At 36.6% G+C, this 24,043-nt stretch overlaps 1 protein-coding gene across 17 annotated transcripts in view; it reads right to left on the bottom strand.

Annotated features, from left to right (window-relative positions):
• Positions 1 to 24,043, bottom strand: part of GPHN (gephyrin) — a 618,401-nt gene that overhangs the window by 131,785 nt on the left and 462,573 nt on the right. For all 17 annotated transcript variants that reach the window (XM_027065952.2, XM_027065956.2, XM_053224579.1 and 14 more), the window contains one exon: positions 22,365 to 22,407. In XM_027065952.2, the coding sequence (XP_026921753.1) occupies positions 22,365 to 22,407 (43 nt within the window). The remainder of the gene's footprint in view (positions 1 to 22,364; positions 22,408 to 24,043) is intronic.

Raw genomic sequence — 24,043 nt, 5'->3', positions numbered from 1 at the left:
TTTACTTAGATTAGATGAGGAAGTTGAGAAGGGCAGTGCTAATAAATAGTACCTCAATAAATATTTATGGAAGTGAACTGCTAATTATCTTTACTTACGTAAAGAGAAACTAAATAAGTGATGATAAGCAGTTGTCTGGTCCAGTAAGTGCCAATCAAGAGGGTAAGGAATAAGATCACAGCAGGAGAGAATTAGGAAAATTCTTCTAAAAATAAGAACTACAAGAAATTAACATACTTCTTCAAGGACTATTTTATAATTCTCTTAAAGAATTTGTTTTATGTTTATCCATTTTTTGAGAGAAAGAGAGAGAGACAGAGCACAAGCAGGGGAGGGGCAGAGAAAGAGGGAGACAAAATCTGAAGCAGGCTCCAGGCTCTGAGCTGTCAGCATAGAGCCTGACGTGGGGCTTGGACCCATGAACCGCAAGATTGTGACCTGAGCCAAAGTTGGACGCTTAACCGACTGAGCCATTGAGGTGCCCTTTAGGAATTTTTTCTCATAAAGAAAAAAACAAAACTCCATGGTTTTTAGTAGCAAGGTGCAAGAAATTTAACTAGAAGACTTATCTACTTAGGACAGATTGAAAAGCGTAAGACTGGACCAAAACGTATGATAATATACTCTAGGGTACAGGTCCTGAATCTGGTGACACTAGTGAGGATGAATGAAAGAAGGGCTGGAATAAAAACTTGAAATAATTTGAACAGAAGGAGGAGTTAAGGAAAAAATAGCATTGGTAACAACAAAAAAAGTAATGTTCTTGCTTATGGTGATCATTTTCCTTCACTGTTTCCATTCTCTTGTCTTATTCTGGAAGCTCTGCTATCATTTCCCTTCTCGGCTTGCCCAAGGTTTTCCTTTCATTTATTTACTCACTCACCCATTCGACTCGTTTATTGAGAGACAGTCATTGTCATAGATCCTGGGAACAGTATGATCAATTACTGGGAACAAGATAGATCAATTACTGCAAGGAGCTTAGGATGGAGTTGAGGAAATAGTTGAAAAGGGAGAAAAGCACGATACTGTAATGGGCTTGCAATAAAGTAAGAGAACTGCAGAGCACTAGAGGAGAACACAGGAGGGGTACTTTGCTCAGCTTTGGAAGTTGACCAAAAGCCTTTTGGAGGAAACGGAGGATAAGTAGGAGTTATCTAGGAGGAAAGATAGAAGAAAAACATTTGGGGAAATTGAAAATTGCAGCACTGAATTCAAGATGGAAGTGGCAGAAGTAAAACTAGAGGTAAGCAGAAGCTAGATTGTAAGCAATTTTAAGGAGTTAGAACTTTAAGAACAAATAAGAAGCTATTAAATGGTGAAAATCATTAAAGGAGTATGAAAGGTTTAGATTTGCATTCAGAAAGATAAAAAATGGTTGTAGAAAAAGGGATAAAAAAACACTGTAAAGAGGTTTCATTTGGATAAGTAGGTGGATTCTTTCAGATATTGTGAAGAAGAGCATTGAGATGATAAATTTAACTTTGGTCATGTTGAGTATGAGATACTTCTGGAATATCCAACAAGAGATTTACAGTAGATGATTAGAAATATCAGTGTGGGGATGCCTGAGTGGCTCAGTCGGTTGAGCATCTGACTTCAGCTCAGGTCATGATCTCACAGTGTGTGGGTTCGAGTCCCACGTCTGGCTCTGTGCTGACAGCTCAGAGCCTGGAGCCTGCTTTGGATTCTGTGTCTCCCTCTCTGTCTGCCCCTCCCCCTGCTCACACTGTGTCTCTGTCTTTCAAAAATGAATAAACGTTTAAAAAAAGTTAAAAAAAAAAGAAATATCAGTGTGAAGTTTAGGGAAAAGACCTAGGTTTACTGAAGCTTTGTAGGTGGATGACCTTACCCATATAGAATACAGTGTGAATGCACAGTCTAAGGGAGAACTCTGAAAAATAACCGATATTTAATGACTGAGCCAAAAGTAGGAGCCTTCAAAGAAGCTAGAGAAAGAGGAAACAGTTTAAAAGAGGGAACACCATTTGCAATGACATAGATGGAGATAGACTATTATGCTATGTGAAATAAATCTGTCACAGAAAGACAAATACCATATGATTTCATTCACGTGTGGAATTTAAGAAACAAAACAAATAAGCAAAGGAAGAGAAAAAGAGAAAGGAAAATCCACAAAACAGACTTAAATTAACTATAGAGAACTGATGGTTATCGGAAGGGAGGTAGATGGGGGGATGGGTTAAATAGGTAATGGGGATTAAGGAGTGCACTTGTTATGATGAGTACTGGGTACTGTATGAAATTGCTGAATCACTATATTGTACACCTGAAACTAATATTACACTGTATGTTAACTAACTGGAATTTAAATAAAAACTTAAAAAAGAAATTGAAAAAAGATATTAAGGATATATTAAGGAAAAATTATGTTAGGGAAAAATTAAGGAAAAATAGAAAACACAAATAAAAAAAATAAAAGGAGAGAATAATGTCAAGGAAGATAATTGTTTCAAGGAGAGAGTGATTAAAAGTGGTATCCAACCCTGACCTGCGTCCTCTAGGCTTTCCCTTTCTTTCTTAGAACTAGGCCCTCAGGGGTGGCAGTCAAATTATCTGATAAATTTACCTAAAATCGATGGATTCTAAAGGCTTAATCTGTTACCCCAAACAGGATTTTCATTGAGGTAGTTTTTTGAGACAATGCCTTCATTCCAAAGAATAATTATTATAATAATAACATTAATACTAGTAGTGCTAGTAGTAGTAACAATAGCAGCTAACATTTATTGAGTGATTATTGTGTACCAAGCATTTCACTATTTAATCCTCATAACAACCCATGGGGTAGATACAGTTAGTGTCCTCATTCTACAGATGAGGAAACGGAGGCACCAAGACACTGAGCACTTATGCAAGTTCATGCAAGTGGAGAAATTAATGTTTGAACATAAGTAGTTTAACTCTAGAGCCTGTTTTCTTTTAGAAGATGAGCCAGTGGAGACAAGTGTTTGAGACCTGTAGATTTTTCAGTGTACCTCAAAATATATTCAAAGGGTTACCATTTGCTCTGTTTATGCATAAGCCTGAATTTGAGCAGCGTATCAGTTTAGAGGGCACAAGCTTATTCCATCACAGATCTTGCTTACTGAAAATTGTTTTATTGTTTCCTTAAATTAGAATTAACAATTGAGACCTATAATATTTTAAAAACTAAGGGATTTTAATGAGCCCTCTTCACATTACAGGTAATATTTGGCAAATTTGATGGTGAGTGTGCTGATAGGTTTCTTAAAGATATTTAAGATCATTATCATTAAAATGATGGCAAAAATGGAATATCTGACATTTGTGTATGGGTATTAAAAGTATGTGATAAGTGGGGTTATTAATAGAAAATCATGTATTATATAATATTCTAAATTAAATATAATTTCTGAAACCTTTGCTTGAGTATTAAGATGAGTAGGAGGAACCCTAAAAATAATAAAGTTCAGTTGATTAGAATAAGACTAGCAAACTTTTACACATACAGTAGAAAAAGCAAGCCACATGGAAAGTTAGGTGCTGCAGATAAATACCTAAAATTTTTCACTTAGTAGTTCTGGTAAGGATTTTGATGATATTCATCTCATCTGCATCCCATTGAACCCTGTTCTATTATATAATGAGTGTCCCCAATAAAATAGTAATGTCTTCAAGTAAACATGTCCTTAAGATAAAATTATTTTAAAATTAAAAGTCCATTAGAAATCTAGGATAAATGTGCTAGTCTTTGAGAACTGGCAAAACAATCTGGAAAAGAGTTATTTGAAAAGGAGAGAATTGCTGAGTCAGTTCTGAAACCGAGCCATGGGAAATCCCTTACTTTAGAAGTGTTTCAACTGAGTCATGATTCTAGTTTCTTGCTGCTGAAGAAGTAAAATTTCTTAATTCATTCAAAGGAGAAAGTCATTTCTGTTTTTATATAACCCAAAACCTGGAGCCTATATTTTACTTATTTTATAATTCATTCAAATAAGAATCTCCAGATATTAGCATACAATTTTATACATAGTTAAATGAAAAAGGATGCTTTCTTTTAGGCACCTAGTTAGGATGCAGATAAATTATTCCGTATTCTAGGGATATTTGTGCCTACATAACTACTGTTGTCTATTACATTAGGGTCAGAATTGACATGATTTTACTATTCTAGGTCTTCACCAACACAACTTTATTAATCCAGAAAACTCTTACCTGGCAAGATAAAACTTACAAATACTTTCGTATTCATTCTAGGAACTTCTTGAAAGATCCATGAACTCTTAAATAGCATCAAAGATACCTGACATAGCAAGACCTTTTTAAACTCTCACCCTCAAACCCTTGCACTGGAGGTGGCTGGCATATTGCTGTGGTACAAAGGCCCTTCCCATGGAGTGAGGCATGCTGTGGGCACAGGGTCCTGGCCTCCACTGCTGGCTTTGGGGGACTGGCCTGTTTCAGGACTGTCAAGTGGCCTGGCCCTCAGGTGTGGCTGGAGATATGGGAGGAGGGGCAGCCGTGGGGTAAGGAGCACCTGGTGTTTGGCACAGTAGATCACAGTAGTTCCAAGTTTGACACTGATATGCTGGTTTCACTTCTGAGGCAAGAAAATGCAAATGATATTTGTGTAATAAAAATTCCTCCAGGGGCACCTGGGTGTCTCAGTCAGAAGTGTCTGACTCTTAGTTTTGGCTCAGGTCATGATCTCACAGTTTGTGAGTTCAAACCCTGCATTGGGCTCCGCACTGACAGTGTGGAGCCTGCTTGGGATTCCCTCTCTCTGCCCCTCCCCTGCTCGTATTCTCTCTTTCTTTCTCCCTCAAAATAAATAAATAAACTTAGAAAATTAAAAACAAATTCCTTCAGTCATGAAATACATAGATTACTTTGTGATTGGGCGTGGAATCTCTACCAGATACTTACATGTCATAGCTACTTCATTGTGAAAATGTACAAACACCTGAGATATAAAAAGCGAGCCTCACATTAAGATCTAAAGGAAGACAGATCAGAAGACTTAGTATTGTAAAATGGCAATACTACCCAAAACAATCTACAGATTCACTGTTATACCTATCAAAATCCTGATGGCTTTTTTCTTCTTTTCAGAAACGGAAAAGTCAATCTTCAAATTCATATGTAAGGGACTCTAAGAGTTAAAACAATTTGAAAAAGAAGAACAAAGTTGGAGGGCTCTCAATTCCCAATTTAAAAACTTACTACAAAGCTACAGTAATCAAAACTGTGTAAGACCAGTATAAGGATAGAAATATAGATCAATGGAATAGAATTAAGAGTCCAGAAATAAATCGATATATCTATGGTAAACTGATTTTTGACAAGGGTGCCAAGACCATTCAATAGGGGAAAGAACAGTGTCTTCAATAAATGGCACAGGGACAACTGAATATCTGCATGCAAAAGAATGAAGTTGGATCCCTACCTCACACTATATATGAAAAATTAAATGAATCAATGACCTAAATATAATAGCTAAAACCATATTAAAAGAAAACATAGGAGTAAAGCATCATGACCTTGGATTTGGCAATGATTTCTTAGATAGGATACCAACAGCATACACAACAAAAGAAAACTTAGAAAATTGAATTTCATCAAAATTAAAAAATTTTGTGCAAAGGACATTACCAATAAGTGAAAAGACAACCTAGAGAATGGGAGAAAATATATGCAAGTAATATATCTGATGAGGATCTAGTACCCAGAATACATGAAGAACTTTTATAATCAACAGCAAAAAGACAAACTAATCAATTAAAAATTGGGTAAAGAACTTGAACAGGTATTTCTCCAAAGAAGATACAAATGGCAAACAAGTATATGAAAAGATGCTCCACATTTTTACTCATTAGGGAAATGCAAATCACAATGAGATACTGCTTTCCTCCTACTAGAATGGCTGTAAAAAAAAAATAAAGTAAGTTTTGGCAAGGATATGGAAAAATTGGGATCCTTGGATACTGCTGTTGAGAATGTAGAATGGTTTAGCCATTGTGGCAAATAGTTTGGCAATTCCTCAGAATGTTAAACATAAATTACCACCTGACCAGCAATTCCACCTTCTAGGTATATACCGAATAGAACTGAAAACAGATACTCGAACAAATACATGTACAGGCATGTTCAAAGCAGCATTGTTCACAAAAGCCAAAAGATGAAACATTCAGATGTTCACCACTGACAGATGCATAAACAAAATGTAGTAACTACACAATGGAATTTTATGCAGGAATTTTACTCCTTCCAAGAAGGAATGAAATACTGATTTTTGCTACAACATGGATGAACCTCAAAAATATTAAGCTAAGCAAAAGAAGCTAGACAAAATCATCACATATTTATATGGAATTGTATGATTCCATTTATATAAAACATCCAGAATAGACAAATCTTCAGAGAAAAAAGCAAGATTGGTAGTTGCCAGGGGCTGGGGGGAGTAGGGAGTAGAGAGTAACTGCTTAATGGGTATGGGATTTCCTTTTGGGGTGATGAAAAGGTTTTGGAACTACATAGAGGTGGTGATTGTACAACATTGTAAATGTACTAAATACTACTGAGTTGTTTACTTTGAAATGCTTTATTTTTGGGGCCCTGGGTGGCTCAGTTGGTTAAATGTCCAACTCGATTTTGGCTTAGGTCATGAAATTGAGCCCTGTGTTAGGCTCTGTGCTGAGCATGTAGCCTGTTTAAAGTTCTATCTCTCCCTCTGCTCCTACCCTTCTCTTTCTCAAAAAAAAAAAAAAAAAAAAAAAGCTTTATTTTATTTAATGTGAATTTCACCTTAATTTAAAAAAAAAATTGAAAGAAAGGACACTGATGACTGGCTCTGTTTGGACTTTGGGAGCCATGGTAATTCATTTGATGTTCCAGAAACTAAATAAACCTATTAATTAGAGAAATTACATACCCTGTATTCCTACAATAGTTTAGATGGCATCTGAAACATGAAGACTTCATTCTTAGAAGAGAAGATGGTACTTCATATCTGACTCCAGTGGAATATGAGTAAGAATAAAATGAAATGAACTGTTTCAGTCATTTCAGATTTGAAATGAAAAATATAACTCCTTATCTCTGTGTAGTTGGTTAGGTTGTGGTTAACACAAGCCTTCTCTACTTCCTGGGTATGCATGCTGACGTGTTAAGGTAGTAGTTAAACGAGCTAATACACCAAAAATCAATGTGTTCAAATCACAATTTTAATATGTTGTCTTTAATCCTGTGGATCTCCTGGAGTTAGCACTGGCTCTTTGTTCAACTTGAGTTTTGCTCAGGTTTTAATTTTGTTTAAATGCAAATGTTCTGCAGAATATGGCCAAAATTAAAAACAAAAAAATCACACCACACACACAAAATCCTTGCCTTGCTATGTCCACCAATCCTAACCTATTTTATCATGATTTTACCCAATTCTAACCAAACTGCCACAATGAAAAACTCAACTTAAACCTAGTTTCAAAACATCCTAAAGTACCTCAAAGTTGAACTCACGCTGAAATGCTACTAACGGTGTTCTCTTTTATTACAAAAACTTATTTGTGGGGAGCTAGCATTTAACAAACATAGAAGCCACAGAGAGACCTAGTCAAGACTGACCTCCTTCTTAACAAAGCCCAAGACTCTTGATTTGATAACAGCAAGCTCCTCTGAGGCCCTCTGAGCCTCCAGCTTTAGAGAATGGGAGTGTCTCCCATTTACTACAATGAGATAAGGAAGTCTCACATTAGTTTGAACTCTTGATTCTTCTTTCAGCTCTCCAATTGCTAAGTTAATTTTGTCTCCTAGGAATAAGAAAGCATTTTTAGGACTTCTTTGATAATCAGACCAGATATATAAAAGAGCTTTTATCCTTGGTGGAAATGTGACTTATCACATTACTATCTGTCTATTCTAGTCATTCATTCATTCATTCATTCATTCACTTATTTATTTTTTGTTGTTATACCTCTGTAAAGGGACAATTCATTGGAAAAAGATGGACATAGTCCCGGTAAGTCTATTTTTTCTTACTGGCCTTCAGAATTGAGAGGTTCAGGTTTCTTCTTAAAGTTGTGACCTTTAGATAAACTTTGCCCTGGGTCACTCATCAATGTCAGAGAAGTTTCCATGTTCTTGTTTTATTAGTGACAGTCTGGTTTTTGGAGAAAGGTCTCCATCAAGCCTTTCCATGTTCTGGAACTATAAATATGTCAGTTTGTAGTGGGACAGCACAGCCATTAGGTTTTGGAAGCCTGGCACATGAGGTGCCCAGCAACATTCTTGGCTGGATTATTCACAGGTTTTCAAGTTTGTCTTAGTCTAAATCTAAATCTATGTTCCTTCAGGCCAGACTCCTACTTCTTACATGTAGTTATGCTATAACCCGAAGTTTTGCACTTATCTTTAATTTCACCAAGGATAATTTAGAGTTACAGTGGCCACTTTGGGGAACTTTAAATTTAGACAAAATTGTTTGAAAACGAACGAAATCTTGCCATTTGTAACAATGTGGATGGAACTAGAGCGTATTATGCTAAGTGAAATGAGTCAGTCAGAGAAAGACAAATACTGTATGATTTCACTTATGTGGAATTTAGGGAAAAAAAAAACCCAGATGAACATATGGGAAAGAGGAAAAAAAAAGAGAGAGGAAAGCAAACCATAAGAGACTCTTAATGCTACAGAACAAACTGAGGGTTGATGGAGGGAGGTAGGTGGGGAATGGGCTAAATAATTGATGGCTACTAAGGAGGGCACTTGTTATGATGAGCACTGGGTGCCATATGTAAGTGATGAATCACTAAATTCTACTCCTGAAACCAATATTACACTATATGTTAACTAATTAGAATTTAAATAAAAATTTGGAGAAAAAATAAAATAATTTGAGAGATGCTATATAACAAAAAAGGAACAAAATCCCAAACATCCAATGGGCTGGATTTTTTTTATTATATGAGGAAATATCCAAAAGAAATTAAGATTCCAAAATTGGCTCCAAGAAATTCCTTGGCCAAGGTAAAATAAAAGTGTGAAAAACTTTAAACAATGTCTTTTTTAGATCCTCCAAAATCACATCTTGAACTTCGTGGATTTTATCCTACTATTCCTCTTTCTTCATCCTATACTGCCCCATTCCCCTCTGCCTCATCTCTCCCTCTGCTCCACTCCCCTTTCCTTTTGGCTGGCCAGAACTTTCAAAGCTCAGTTACCTCTTGAACTTCCTTCAGAACAGAAAAATGCCCCCTAGGGCTGATTTTAAGCCCTGTTCTTCCTCTGAGCTGAGAATTATCAATGATTTTCCAAAGCCTAGAAAGGATAGAATGAAATTTGCAGAGAAAGAATAATTCTAAAAGTTTATAATCCAGGGCTTCCAGATCTAAAACATTTAGTTAATATCTAGTAGAAGCTTGAGATGCAAAAAAATTCCAAAGGAAAGGCAGAAAAGGAAGAACCTGACTTGCATAAGAAACCAGAGGGGTTTAGAAAAGCTATAGAAGTTGCTCAAGGTCTTTTGAAGGTTATTTACAAAGTCTTTCCTGAGAAAGTAGTTTGGGCTCTGATGTAGTCTTATAGGCAAAGAAAGGATGAGAACATTGGAGATTTCAGGGAGAGGCTCTTTAACACCTTTAGATAGCACTCAGGAGTAGACCTTAAAGTAGATGTGACTCCTAAGTCTCTCCTAGTTTTTTTTTGTAAACGGTCTTAAGACAAAAATAGAGGATTTTGTATGTAAGCAAAAACTAATATGGAAAATAATACCATTGCCAGACTTCTAGCATCCTGCTCAGTATTTTGAGTCTTAGAGCAATAACAACAAAAAACTCAATTAATGGATGGCCTTACAGATAAAAACAAGTAGATGCTCCTATCAGGGTTTTTAAATCCTGAAAGGAGGAATCTTTTGATAAAGATACTTATAGATACTATATATAAAAAGGACATTGAAAAAAAGAACTATCTTATCTTAGTTAAGAAACTAAAGGGGAAAAAAATGAAGTAAGTTAATGAAGGTGCTCTGAGGGAGAATCAAGTGCCCAGTTTTTTGTTCTACCCTTAAATTCCCAGGGACAAATTTCTCTAAATTCTCAAGGGCAACCTTATAACATTTTTTGTTATTGATACAGGGCATATAGTATCAACCTTAAACTCTATCACTGTTACATGATCTCCCCACTGGAAGTAAAAAACAATGTACTGGTGCGCATCTCTAATAATCCTCTGACAGTTCCATTCATAACTGTATGCCCTAGATATTTAACAGAGGAATATGCTTCCCTCCTCTGTGATATCATACCTGCTAACTTGATAGGAGTGTACTGTATAAATGAAATTGCTAGATTAAATACTCTTCCTTGAAATCCCTTAGGACTTCACTATGTCTTTTTAAAAAATGTTTACTTATTTTTGAGACAGAGAGAGGGGGAGAGAGAACGCACACAAGCGGGGTAGAGGCAGAGAGAGAGGGAGACACAGAATCTGAAGCAGGCTGCAGGCTCTGAGCTGTCAGCACAGAGCCCAATGTGGGGCTCGAAGTTGTGAACTGCGAGATCATGACCTGAGATGAAGTTGGATGCTTAACCTACTGAGCCACCCAGGTGCCCCAAGGACTCCCCTTTTTGCGAGATTATAGCTAATTTGGGTATTGATTTGCCAGTACCTTTCTGTTTACATCAACCCCAAATTGAAAATCTCAAGGAAATGCCAGAACTTTTTCACTTTGTGGGCAAAAATTCAACTAATATAGCGAGAATTACTGGGGCTGAATATATTAAGATTCACACCAGCCATCCACACCTCTACTCCAAAGTACAAAATGCTCTTTTAAACCCAAATCTAAAGAAGCACTAAAATTGGTAGGTGAAAGTAAATAGAGAAAAGATTCGACATATTTTGTCCTTATTCTTGTAACGCTTCTATCCTTCCAATCAAAAAGCCCAGTGGGTGGAGATATGGATTTGTTTAGTATGTCAGGCCTATAATAAAACAGTCATTTCCCTTTTTCACACAGAACCCATCCCTAAACCTCTTTTATCTTCACTGCCTCCTGAGGCTGCATATTTGATGGTGTAGGTTTATGTTTTGTTTTCTTTAATGACCGTTTAGGTCAAAATAGTCAGTGTTTGTTTGCCTTCTCCTAAGAAAATCAACAATATACCTAGACTGTTAAGTTCCAAAGGTTTCCTGAAATACTCTCCTACTTTTCACAAATTTTCAACCAGGACCTAAAGGACTCTATTTCCCTGGGATTGTACTTTTATTCAATATGTGGATAACTTTTTGTTGTGTTCTAAAGATGGAGTGACCTCTAAGACTGATTCCATCTATCTACTCACGGTTTTAACGCACAAAGAAAATAAAGTTTCCAAAGAGAAATTACAATTTTGTCTATAAGGTCATTAGCTAGAATATGCTTTGTTTCAAGGAAGTAAATTTCCTACTCCCGACAGAGTAAGGACTTCATAAAACTTTCCCATGACAGTAACTAAGAGATAATTAAAAGGATTCCTGAGTCTCACTGACTTATTGCAGGCAATAAGTTCTCAACTTTTCTGAAGCTGCCATGCCAAAATAAGACTTAACCAGGTTCTCAGAAACTGAACCTCTTCCTTGGGTGCCAAACGTGAGCAGGGCTTCTGTGAGTTAAAATGAGCTCTTCAATAACTTCCTACCTAATTGTCATAAAACTTCATCCCTAGAATAAGAATGATCCTTTGCCAGAGGCAAATCTGCCCAGGTGGTAGAACTCTTGTGAGCACAGCGGAGATTTCCATTACCTAAAGATAACAGGGTTAATATATGCACTAATAGTAGATATGCTTTTGGGTTATTCCATGATTTTGAAATGCTTTGGAAATAAGGTGGGTTTTTGACCTCAGCAGGAATCCTAATTAAGAATGGTTAGCAAATTATAGAACTTTTAAATGCTCTAATGCTTTTTGAGGAAGTGGATAATACAAAATAGGAGCTCAAACAGAAGGCGATAATATAGAGGCTAAAGGAAATGTTTTGATTATTAATCATGCCAGACTGACAGACAGCCTTCACTAAGATTATAGAACTCAGAATACCCCAAGGGACCAACTGTTTGGTTTCAAAGCCAGCTCTGAAATCAGAAAAGAGGTACTAGGAGAATTCTCAATGTAAATTGACTATTGGCTATTTTAGTAGCACTGAAAGACCTCAAATGGAATCGTGTAAAATTTTTACATGAAATTACATACCAGTGAAAGAACAAGTTTGCCAATGTACATACTTTACATCGATGGGAAAGCTTTACTATATTTCATTTGCCACCAACATAATCCTGGTAAAACTAAAGGTGGAACATGGACAAAAGCCCAAACCTCAGGGCCCCTTAAACACCTCTAAATAGATTATATAACACTAGTCTCTATAGTGGGTTTTGAATATGCCTTCATCATTCTTTGCTTGTTCTTGGGATGTTTGAAGTCTTTCCTTAACCATCAACTACAACTCTAACAGTAGCAAAATTTTCTTGATTTTGTGTTCCCAGCCTAGGGTCACAGGCTCCATGACCTCTCTAGTAATGGAGGCATCCATTTTACTGGGTCTATTACTAAAGAATTTTGTAAAGCCTTGCCACTTACTTAAATATGTTATTGTCAGTCTCACCCCCAATCTTCAGGAAAGGTAGAGACAAGAAATATAATTTTGAAAATTAAATAAGCTAAACTCTTAGAAGACTCTTGTACTTCCATGGTCTAAGGTATTATCTTTAATGCCAATGAGATCAAGTCTTTCTGGGGTTCATGAACTCCCCCACATGAATTAGTAATAGGCCAGTCCATACATGTAGGAAGATCACCTTTGATTCTAAATTCCACACTGAGAAGCAGATAGAGCTAATTATTGCATGGGATTATTCCTGCTGTCCAAGTCTCATAAACAAGTATGAACTGTCTTTCCTCAATACTCTTCTAAACAATCCTTGCACGACCTAAAACCCAGAGACATGGTCTTTTGGAAGGGACATCAGAGAAAGACAGCTCTGGTACCCCACTGGATGACCTTATAAGGTACTGTTAGCAATGAGCACAGCAATGCAACTCCAAAGGTTTGATTTTTGTATTCATGTCTCAGAAATAATCCATTCTTGAATTTGTGGAAAAGCTGGGGTGTTTTTAGGAACTCTCTAGAGGCAGATAGTCCTCTGAAAGAGACATCTCCTAACTAAGACCTGTGACCACGAGATGTAGAGAGCTTCTACCCAAGATCCATAGAACAAACACAACTGACTACCATGCTTTAATATGCATTCTTTGGTTCTTTATTTTCATTGTTATTCCCCACCCTGTGCGCCCCTCCCTGCCCTCCTAGTTTAAGGCTTCTTTTAACCATGTCATCTACATTGCCCTATTCTTAATATTGCTTTTTGCATTTTTAATTATTCATTGGCATGTGTCTAGTACCCAGCTATTATTTACTTGTAAACTAGCTAAAGCATACAATCAAACTAGTTTTGTACACATCTTTCTTTGGTAGCCACCCAGATTTTTTTGGTTCTACTTCCTTGTAATGAATCCATTGCTATCCTGGATAACTGGACTCAACTATTAGGTGACTTTTTCAGATGACAAAGTATATAATAGGCTAGAGAGATGGAAATCCAAAATCCCCTCTTAGATCATACCTAGACGAAAAGGTTCTCAGGGATTTTTTTGGTGTGAATTAGTTTTTATTTTTTTTAATAAGTTTATTTATTTATTTTGAAAGAGAGAGTGAGCGTGAGCAGGGGAGGGGCAGAGGGAGAGAGAGAGGGAGAGGGAGAGGGAGAGAGAATCCCAAGCAGGCTCTGTGTGACAGCACAGAGCCTAATGTGGAGCTTGATCTCATGAACAATGAGATCATGACCTGAGCAGGAATCAAGAGTCAGAGCTGTAACTGACTGAGCCACCTGGGTGCCCTGGGAACTAGCTTTTGTAACCAAACTTAAATTTTTTTTTAATGTTTATTTATTTTTGACAGAGAGAGAGAGACAGAGAGAGAGAGAGAGAGAGACAGACAGGGAGCATGAGCAGGGGAGGGGCAGAGAGAGAGGGAGACACAGAATCCGAAGCAGGCTTCAGGCTCTGAGCTGTCAGCACAGCTGTTTCTTTTCTCAGAAAAAGACTGTTGGATAACTTAATTTTTAAAAGAGGTGGAAAAGTGGGTCTTGATTTAAGAGTCAAAATCCTCCATAGTGTTTTTTCATAGTGGCTGTACCAATTTACAATCCTACCAACAGTACAAGGGTCCTCTTTTCTCCACATCCTCTCCAGCATTTGTTATGTCTTATCTTTTTGATGATAACCATTGTAACAGGCATGAGGTGATATCTCCTTGTGGTTTTGAAAATTTCCCTTATGATTACGAAGTGTTGAGTGCTTTTCAAGTACCTGTGGGCCACTTGTATATCTTTGGAAAAATGTTTGTTCAGGTCTTTTGCTCAGTTAAAAAATTGGATTATTATTATTATTGTTATTTTGTATTGAGTTGCATGAGTTCTTTATATATTTTGGATATTAGCCTCTTATCAGATATATGGTTTGCAATTTTTTCCCCATTCCTTATATTGTTTTTTCATTTTGCCGATCATTTCCTTCACTCTGCAGAAGATTTTTAGTTTGATATCCTATTTAAAAAAATTTTTTTAAAATTTTGTTGTCCTTTAGGTGTTATATCCAAAAAAAATCATTGCCAAGACCCATGTAAAGGAGCTTTTTTCCCATGTGTTCTTCATGGAATTTCATGGTTTCAGGTCTTATATTTAAGTCTTTAATCCATTTTGAGTTAATTCTTTAAGGGCCGTTAAGACAGGTGTCAAGTTTCATTCTTTTTACATTTGCATATCCAATTTTCCCCTGCACCATTTATCATAAGAGTCTATCTTTTCTCCATTGACTATTTTTTTTTAATGTTTTTATTTATTTTTGAAGGAGAGAGAGAGACAGAGCACGAGTGGGGGAGGAGCAGAGAGAGGGGGAGACACAGAATTCGAAGCAGCCTCCAGGCTGTAAGCTGTCAGCCCAGAGCCCGACGTGGGGCTCGAACCCACAAACTGTGAGATCGTGACCTGAGTGAAGCCGGATGCTCAACCTACTGAGCCACCCAGGCGCCCCTCCATTGACTATTCTTGACGCCCTTGTCAAGAATTAGTTGGCTATATATGTATGGGTTTATTTCTAGGCTCTTGTTTCTGTTTCACTGGTCTATGTATATGTTTTTATGACAGTACCACACTATTTTGATTACTATACCTTTATAATAGAGCTTAGAATCAGGGAGTGATGCCTCTCTCTTTGTTCTTCTTTCTCAGGGTAGATTTGGCTACTTGGGGTCTTTTGTGGTTCCACATAAATTTTAGGATATTTTGTTTTCTATGTGTAAAAAATGCTGTTGGAACCTTGATAGGGATTGCACTGAATCAACAGATTGCTATGGGTAGTATGGGCATTTTAATAATATTAGCTCTTCCAATCCATGACCACGGGATAGCTTTCTATTTATTTGTATCTTCTTCAATTTCTTTTATCCATGTATCCTAAGTATTTTATTGTTTTGGATGCTAGTATAAATGGGATTATTTTCTTTCTTTATTTTTCAGATAATTTCATTGTTATTGTATAGAAATGCTACTGATTTTTGTAAGTTAATTTTTATCTTACAACTTTACTGAATTCATTGATTAGTTCTAACAGGTTTTGGTGGAGTCTTTAGGATTTTCTAAGGATAAAATCATGTCATCTGCAAATATAGACAGTTTTACTTCTTCTTCTCTAATTCTGATGCCTTCTATTTCTTTTGCCTGATTGCTCTCTTTAGGACTTCCAGTACTATGTTGAATAAGGGTGGAAAGAGTGGGTACCCTTGTCTTGCTCCTGATCTTAGAGGAAAAATTTTCAACATTTTACCACTGAGTATGATGTTAGCTGTGGGCCTGTCATGTATTATATTGAGGTTATCATGAATGATGTTGAATTTTGTCAAATGCTTTTCCTGCGTCTATTAGATGATTATGTTTTTTCTTTCATTCTATTAATGCATCACATTTATGTATTTGTGTGTATTGAATCATCCTTGCATTCCAGGGATATATCCCACTTGATCACAGTGAATGATTTTTTTTTTTAAATTTATTGAAAGAGAGAGAGAGAGGGAAGGAGGGAGGGAGGGAAGGATAGTGCAGGTAGGGGAAGGGGAGAGAGAGAAGGAGAGAGAGTCTGCAGGTTCCACACTGCCAGAGCAGAGCCCGACTTGGGGCTGTAACTCACAAACCATAAAACCATGACCCAAGCTGAAACCAAGATGCTCAACTGACAGCCACCCAGGAGTCCTGTGAATGATTCTTTTAATGTGCTGTTGAATTCAGTTTGTTAGTATTTTATTGAGAATTTCTAAATCTATATTCATCAAGACTATTGGCTTGTAGTTTTCTTTTGTTGTGTTGTCTTTGCCTGGCTTTGGTATTAGAGTGATGCTGGCCTTATAAAATGAGTTTGGGAGTGTTCCCTTTTCTAAAATTTTTTGTACGAGTTTGAGAAGGATTGGCGTTAATTCTACTTTAAAGGTTTAGTAAAATTCACCAGGGAAGCCATCTGGTCCTGGTTATTCCTTTTTTTTAAATTTTTTTTAGTATTTATTTTTGAGAGAGAGAGAGAGAGAGAGAGAGAGAGAGGAGGCAGTCTCCAAGCTGGGGAAGGGCAGAGAGAGAGGAAGACACAGAATCTGAAGCAGGCTCCAGGCTCTGAGCTGTCAGCACAGAGCCCGACACGGGGCTCAAACCCATAAACCAGAGATCATGACCTGAGCCAAAATCGGATACTTAACTGACTAAGCCATCCAGGTGCCCCCTGGTTTTTCTTTATTGGGAGATTTTTGATTACTGATTCAATCTCCTCACTAGCAATCAGTCTGTTCAGATTTTCTATTTTATGATTCAAAGGCTGGTTGTTTCTAATAATTTTTTCATATATTTTAGGTTATCTACTTTGTTGGGTATATAGTTGTTGTGGCTTAATTTTTTATCTCCTGGCTGAGAAAAAGGACTACAAACTCTGATCATAAGTCTCACATTTGTGTAGCTGGGTTCAGATATGTGATCTCCCCAGTCCTAAGTGCTGCTATACAATTGCTGTCTCATCAGATGGCTCAATAAATGATCATCCAATAACAACAACAGTCAACACAAGAGAACTTGACACCTATGAAGATTGAGACAACTTCTCTAGACAGTTGACTACTATTGTGATTTCTTAGTAAAGGTCTGGATTGACTGACTGATGACACTCTCAGACATCAGGCTGAAGACTGACCACAAGGATAACCTTGATACTTGAAATCATCTATAAGTACACAACTTTCTGTCTTTATTAGCATAACATTACTATTCCATTGTGTTTATTAACATAACTTCACTATTCCAGAAAAATCTCCCCTAAAAGACAGAAGTTGTAAGTAACTTCATTACTCATTCTAGAACTTCTTAAATAGTCTGCTTGACATTCTCTCTCTCCCTCTCTGTTCTTCCCCCACTTGTTCTATCTCTCTCTCTCAAAATAAATAAATAAACTTTAAAAAACAGAAATTATCAAAAGACAATTTACATACCAAGACTCTCAGAATCCCTTGCCTTGCTATGTCCATGATTCTGAGATGATTATATAACAATCCTTATTTAATTTTAATCAAGCTCTACATTAAAAGATCTGCTTTAAATAAAAAATCTCCTAGGTATCCTGAGTTTGTCCTTCCCTTTCTGAGAAAGTATTAGTTGAGACTATGATTTTGTTGAAGTGGTATTCTCCCGTATCGTATGTGATATAAAATTTATAAGAAATATATATTTGTTCATTCAGAAGACCAAAATATATTCCTCAGATATAGTTGGTCTTCATCCACAGTTCTTGAGAATACCTCAGAGCCTTAGGATGAAATGAGTATCTTATTATTAATCATGGTGACTTTTAGACCCCATCCTAAGGCAGGGGCTCGTTTCCAGGAGGACCAAGTGATTTTTCATGTGATTAAAGGGCTGGAACTTTCAGTGGCACCTGGGTGGCTTACTTGGTTGAGCATTTGACTCTTGATTTTGGCTCAGGTCATGATTTCATGGTTCGTGATTTTGGGCCCTGTATAAGGATCTGTGCTGACAGTGCGGAGCCTGCCTGAAATTCTCTCTTTCCTCTCTCTCTGCCCTTCCCTGCTCTGCCTCCCAAAATAAATAAATAAACATTAAAAAAAAAAGGGTTGGAACTTTCAGTCCTACTCCCCCAGCCTCTGAGGTTGAATCAGCCAGTGGCCAATGAATTGGTCAATCATGACTATGTAATGAAGTCGTCATAAAAACCCAAGAAGAAGAGCTTCTGGGTCCTTCTTTTACAGAGAGCTTCCACACCTGGGGAGCTAGCATGCTTCCATGTGCCTCAGAGCCAGGCACCAAGCTCCACCAGGACAGAAGCTCCTTTGTTCTGGATGTTGCCTTATGTTTCTCTTTATCTGGTTGTTGATTTGTAGCCTTTATCATATCTTTTAGTAAACTGATAAATGAAAGTAAGTGCTCCCCTGAGTTCTGCAAGCCACTCTAGAAAATTAATGAAACCTAAGGAGGAGGTCACTGGAACTTTCAATCTATAGCCAGTTGGTCAGAAGCACAGGTAACAGCCTGGGGCTTGAAAATGGCATCTGAAGTGGAATATGGACAGCAGTCTTGTAGGACTGAATCCTTAACCTGTGGAATATGATGCTATTTTTGGGTAGATGGTGTCAGAATTGAGTTGAATTCTTGGACATCCTGCTGGTGTCTGAAAAGTGCTTGGTGTTGTGTGTGTGTGTGGACACTCCCATCAAGGTGGAATTAGGCTGCAAACCTTAAAAGACCACAGGAAGAATAAACTCAGGTTTATTATCAACAGGTTGTTTTGATGACATTTTTGAGGCGCCAAAGGAAAGTTCTTACTTAGAAAAACATTACCAACGTTAACTCCTCCTTGGATAATTCTAGAAAAACTCCAAGTTTTAATCTTAGAAGTGAAGTTATAACTCCGTTCTTTTTTCTAGGATCTGTTGATGATGTTTTGTTTTGACAAATTTCTATGTATGCTAACAAAGAAGTTGATTACAGGCATATCTTGTTTTATTGTATTTCACATTAAGGTGCTTTGCAGATACTGTGTTTTGTTTTATTTTGTTTTTGGTTTTTAACAAGTTGAAGGTATATGGCAACCCTGCATCAAGCAAGTCTATTGGTGCCATTTTTCCAACATTTGTTCACTTCATGTCTCTGTGTTACACTTTGGCAATTCTCTCAATATTTCACACTTTTTCATCATTATTATATTTGTTATGGTGATCTGTGATCAGTGATTAAAACTCACTGAAATTTCAGAGAATGGTTAGCATTTATTAGCAATAAGGTATTTTTATTTTATTTAAAAAAATTTTTTTTTAATGTTTATTTATTTTTGAGACAGAGAGAGACAGAGCATGAATGGGGGAGGGGCAGAGAGAGAGGGAGACACAGAATCGGAAGCAGGCTCCAGGCTCTGAGCCATCAGCCCAGAGCCTGACGCGGGGCTTGAACTCACGAACCGTGAGATCGTGACCTGAGCTGAAGTCGGACGCTCAACCGACTGAGCCAAGCAATAAGGTATTTTTAAATTAAGGTGTATACATTTTTTTTTAATATGTAAGGCTACTGCATATTTACTAGACTACAGTATAGTGTAAACATAACTTTTTATGCACTGGGAAACAAAAAAATACATGTGACTTGCTTTTTTGCGATATTCACTTTATTGTAAGTGGTCTGGGACCAAATCTGTAATATCTCTGAGGTATACTTGTATAGTTTTCTTCACCTTGACTATATTTTGGAAATGTTTTCCATGAGAATAGGCAACTCAGTAAATAAATGAAAAACCGATGATAGTTACCTTGCTGAGAGAGAACTCCGAGGAGCTCACACTTGAATGGAGTCTTGAAGGATAAATAAGAGTTTTCTAGGGGACGCCTGGGTGGCTCAGTTGGTTAAGTGTCTCACTCTTGATTTTGGCTAGGGTCATGATCTTGCAGTTCGTGGGACTGAGCCCTGTGGGGCTGGTAATCAGGCTCTGTGCTGTTAGCTGGGGATTCTCCCTTGGGATTCTCACTCATCCTAGCTCTCTGCCCCTCCCTTTCTTGTGCTCCCCTCTCAAAATAAATAAATAAATCTAAAAAAAATATTTCCTAGGAAAACAAGAGGAATGGATACTTTATGCAGTGGGGGAAAGAGTACTCCTAAAAGAATAGAGGCAGAACACAGCAGTGGGAGAATGAGGAACTGCTAATTAGGTCTATATGACTGCAATATAGTAGTACAAGGCAAAGGATGAAACTAAGGGTGATTAAAGCAGACTAAATAAGCAATTAGATATTGAAGTTAAGAAGTTCAGAGGTAGAGGGGGTGCCTGGGTGGCTCAGTCGGTTAAGTGTCTGACTTCAGCTCAGGTCATGATCTCATGGTCCGTGGGTTTGAGTGCTGTGTCGGGCTCTGTGCTGTCAGTTCAGAGCCTGGAGCCTGCTTCGGATTTTGTGTCTTCCTCTCTCTCTGCCCCTCCCCCACTCACACTCTGTCTTTCTCTATCAAAAAATGAATAAACGTTAAAAAATTTAAAAAAATTAAAAAAAAAGTTCAGAGGTAGAACAGCTCATGGTGATGAAAGAGCCTTGGGTGTGGCTATGAGCGTGACTACGAGTTACCAAAGTGGTGTTGAAAGGAAAGACCTTAAACTTATAGATAGGTTACAATGTTGGATGGGCTCTCTATATGGATCTAAATGGCTATATGGACCATGTACATGACTATGACATCCTAAGAAAACATGATCAGGAAAACCTGGACCACTGTGACGTCCATCCAAAGTGATTAATAGTCTATAAGCCAGTAAGAACATAACTGAAATGAAAGACGTTCTAACAACACAAAAATCCATGATAAAGGTGTAAGAAGATTCAAAGAAATCTGTTGTCAGTAAGAAATTATTTTTGTTCCTAACCATCATAATCACTATCAATGATCCATCATCATCTTGGGATCAACAATAAATAGAAATCATACAGTAATCATCATAAATGTCATTTTAAAAGCTCATTTATCTGCACAGTTTTATTTTAGTGAACATTATATCATCACTCCCCTGACTCAGATTTCTCTCAACCTTAGGTCTTAGCAAGGGATTACAGAATGTTACATTTCTTATATTGAAGAACCTCCCTCAAGTCACTTGTCTGTCAAATGTTGTGGAAACTTACAATGGTATACCAGTAAAATCTGTTTGCTTCAATTTATTTTTATACAACTTTAATATAAAAGTCCTGGGCAAGTAATTGCAGTGTGCTTGCTTACCAACTCAAGGGTTTCAAGCTAACATAACAGATTCACAACACAGAAATGGGAAAAATTTACACTAAAGAAAATAAAACAAAACATGCATTTGTATCTATTTGAAGTTCTCCAATTACTTTTGTAACAGTTAAAAAAAAATACAGATATTCTACTGGAAAATCATCCTGTTTACTAAAATTCCCAGTGGTGTAGGTATGCAAGAGACCCATTTAGTTACGTATGGCCCACGTGAACTTCATTTCTTGATAAAGATCAGGGAGAAGATAGGATGATGTCATTAATTTTAAGTGACAGAGAACAGTATTAAATTATTAGCATTTATATAGTACTTTTCTCTTAGGATCCCCAAACTTTTAAGGCACAACCTCCCATGTAATATCATTTCAAGGATACAGGTAAGGAAAAGCTATTTACAATTCCTTTTTATAAGATAGAAACATGAATAATACACAAAGTTAAAGGACTTCCAAGTTAATGTTATTAGTGATCAAACAAAAAAAATAAAATTAAGGTTTCTTCATCCTTGTTTCATGGCACTATGTTTGAAAACATGCTGCTTGTGAAAATAGGATATTTCAGGAATGAATTTGTATTTACAAGATGATTACAACTCCTCTTAAGAGTCACTTGTTTTTTTTTTTTAAAGTTAGATGCTTACAGTGGATTTATATTATTATTTTCAGTTAGTCTGTTTTCAAATGATTTTTGGCAGTGGGGCAGTTAAAGAGGGTTCTAATCACAGAATCATTGAGGAACTCATTACAATCTTAGTTATAAGTGCTATCAAAATTCTGGTGTAGGCTTCCAGAAATAACTGGAATGAAGGCAATATTCATTAACATATTGATAATATTCTTAAGAGGTAAAAACCCTAACATTTATATAAACTGACCCAAAATGCTCTTTTTCATTCTTTCACCAAAATATTTTTAAGCTTTCCTTCCTGTTGAACCACAGTCTTATAGTCCATCTGAAATGATGGCATACTTACTGGCTCTGAGAATGTTCTCCTTGCTGCTGCACCTGGACTGGACCTGCAAAGAGAGCATAAACTCAGTAATTTAGGGCTCAAAACACAGATAGCCAGATATGTATGCATACTTAATGGGCAAGCTCCTGAGGTTTAGGAGCAAAGGCTCAATATATCTCAGATATCAAAACATAGTAGTAAAAATATATTACATTTGTTTCCTATTTTTTGTCTTTTTCTTACTGTAAAGAAAGAACAGACTTCTGAAAAAAACTAGGGGTACAACATTATAAATGGCACAGAGGCAAAACCAAAGGCAATTTTTTATTGATGTGTACTGAAATTAGTATATGGAAAAAAATGTTACAACATATTCAGGTGTGAATACAGACCCCTAATCTTAAGGCACTGTGATAACTCTTGACTAGACTAATAATGCAATCCAGGTAATAAAGTTGTAATAAAATATTCCATTGTAGTAATTTTAGTTGTACACATTGATAAGGGGAAAACAGAGAAATCCTCATATATAATATTAATGTGTGATTCCAATGACTTTTGTTACTTACTGATTATAATAATTGGTTATAATATTGGCTATGAAAGATGCCTTTGTTGGGAATCAATAAAACTGAACTCATTTATTTACCAGTTCTTAGGTGTGAATAAAGTTTATCAATCAGAAACCCTTATTATTTGATGCAAAAAGTTGATGTCCAAGCAGAACATTCTTTTAAATGTTACAAAAGTGTTGAATTCAAAAGCCACATTGGATGGCATACATGTTTGTTAATATCTGAGGAAACTGTATTTAAACTGCACACCTCTTTTTTCCCACTCCCCAGCAGCTTGCCCCAAATGTATATATATACAACAAATTAATTTCTATTGCTTAACACAATCTACTATTGTAATGAAACAACTTATGAAAGAAATGTTGCAACTTAGGGTGGGTTATGGTGGTCCTTCCCTGAAAAGAACAATTGTTAATGTTTAAAGAAACAACAACAATAAAAAAAATCACAAACATACACACAAGAAAAACACACACACACACACACACACACACCAAAAAAAGGGGAAAAAAGGGAAAAATAATTCCAGATGTTAAAGTTATTCCCTTTTGGCCCAGATTGTTTAGTTAGTTATAAGCTACACTAGAATGAAGAAGCTAATCTGGGAGATAATATTCTTACATTCTTTTACTCAGAAGTTCTATTGAAAAACAATTATGGACCAAATGGGAAAGGAAAATATTTAATGACTACTTAAAACAAAAATACAGGGAGAAAGACATGAGAGTGAGAAGAAGAAAAAGAAGAAAGAGAGGTCTGGGGAAATAAGTCTAGACAAGAGAAAAGAAAGTATGGGTTTATAGAAGGAGCCAATATGTGAATGCAAAATGTTCTGCTATTTCTTATTGAAAATTCATACTAAGAGAGTAAGAATCTCTAATGAACTTGCTGCAAAATAAACAAGCAAGTTTGTACACCATGGAATGAAAATAGGTGTAACTATACCACTACAGCCTTAAAGGAGAAAAGAAACAAACACTAATAGACAAATTAATAGACAAGCTTAATAAAGAGTTAAACTACATTTTTAAAAGCAGTTCAGGGAACACAAGAGAAAGCTAATAGAGTGAGAGAAAAATCTGGGAGACAGAAGGAAAAAAAAGGGGATAATGCTGAAAGACAAAA

This window comes from Acinonyx jubatus, chromosome B3, assembly GCF_027475565.1.
Source record: "Acinonyx jubatus isolate Ajub_Pintada_27869175 chromosome B3, VMU_Ajub_asm_v1.0, whole genome shotgun sequence".
Lineage (NCBI taxonomy): Eukaryota > Metazoa > Chordata > Mammalia > Carnivora > Felidae > Acinonyx > Acinonyx jubatus.
This window is presented reverse-complemented; position numbering and strand designations above follow the sequence as displayed.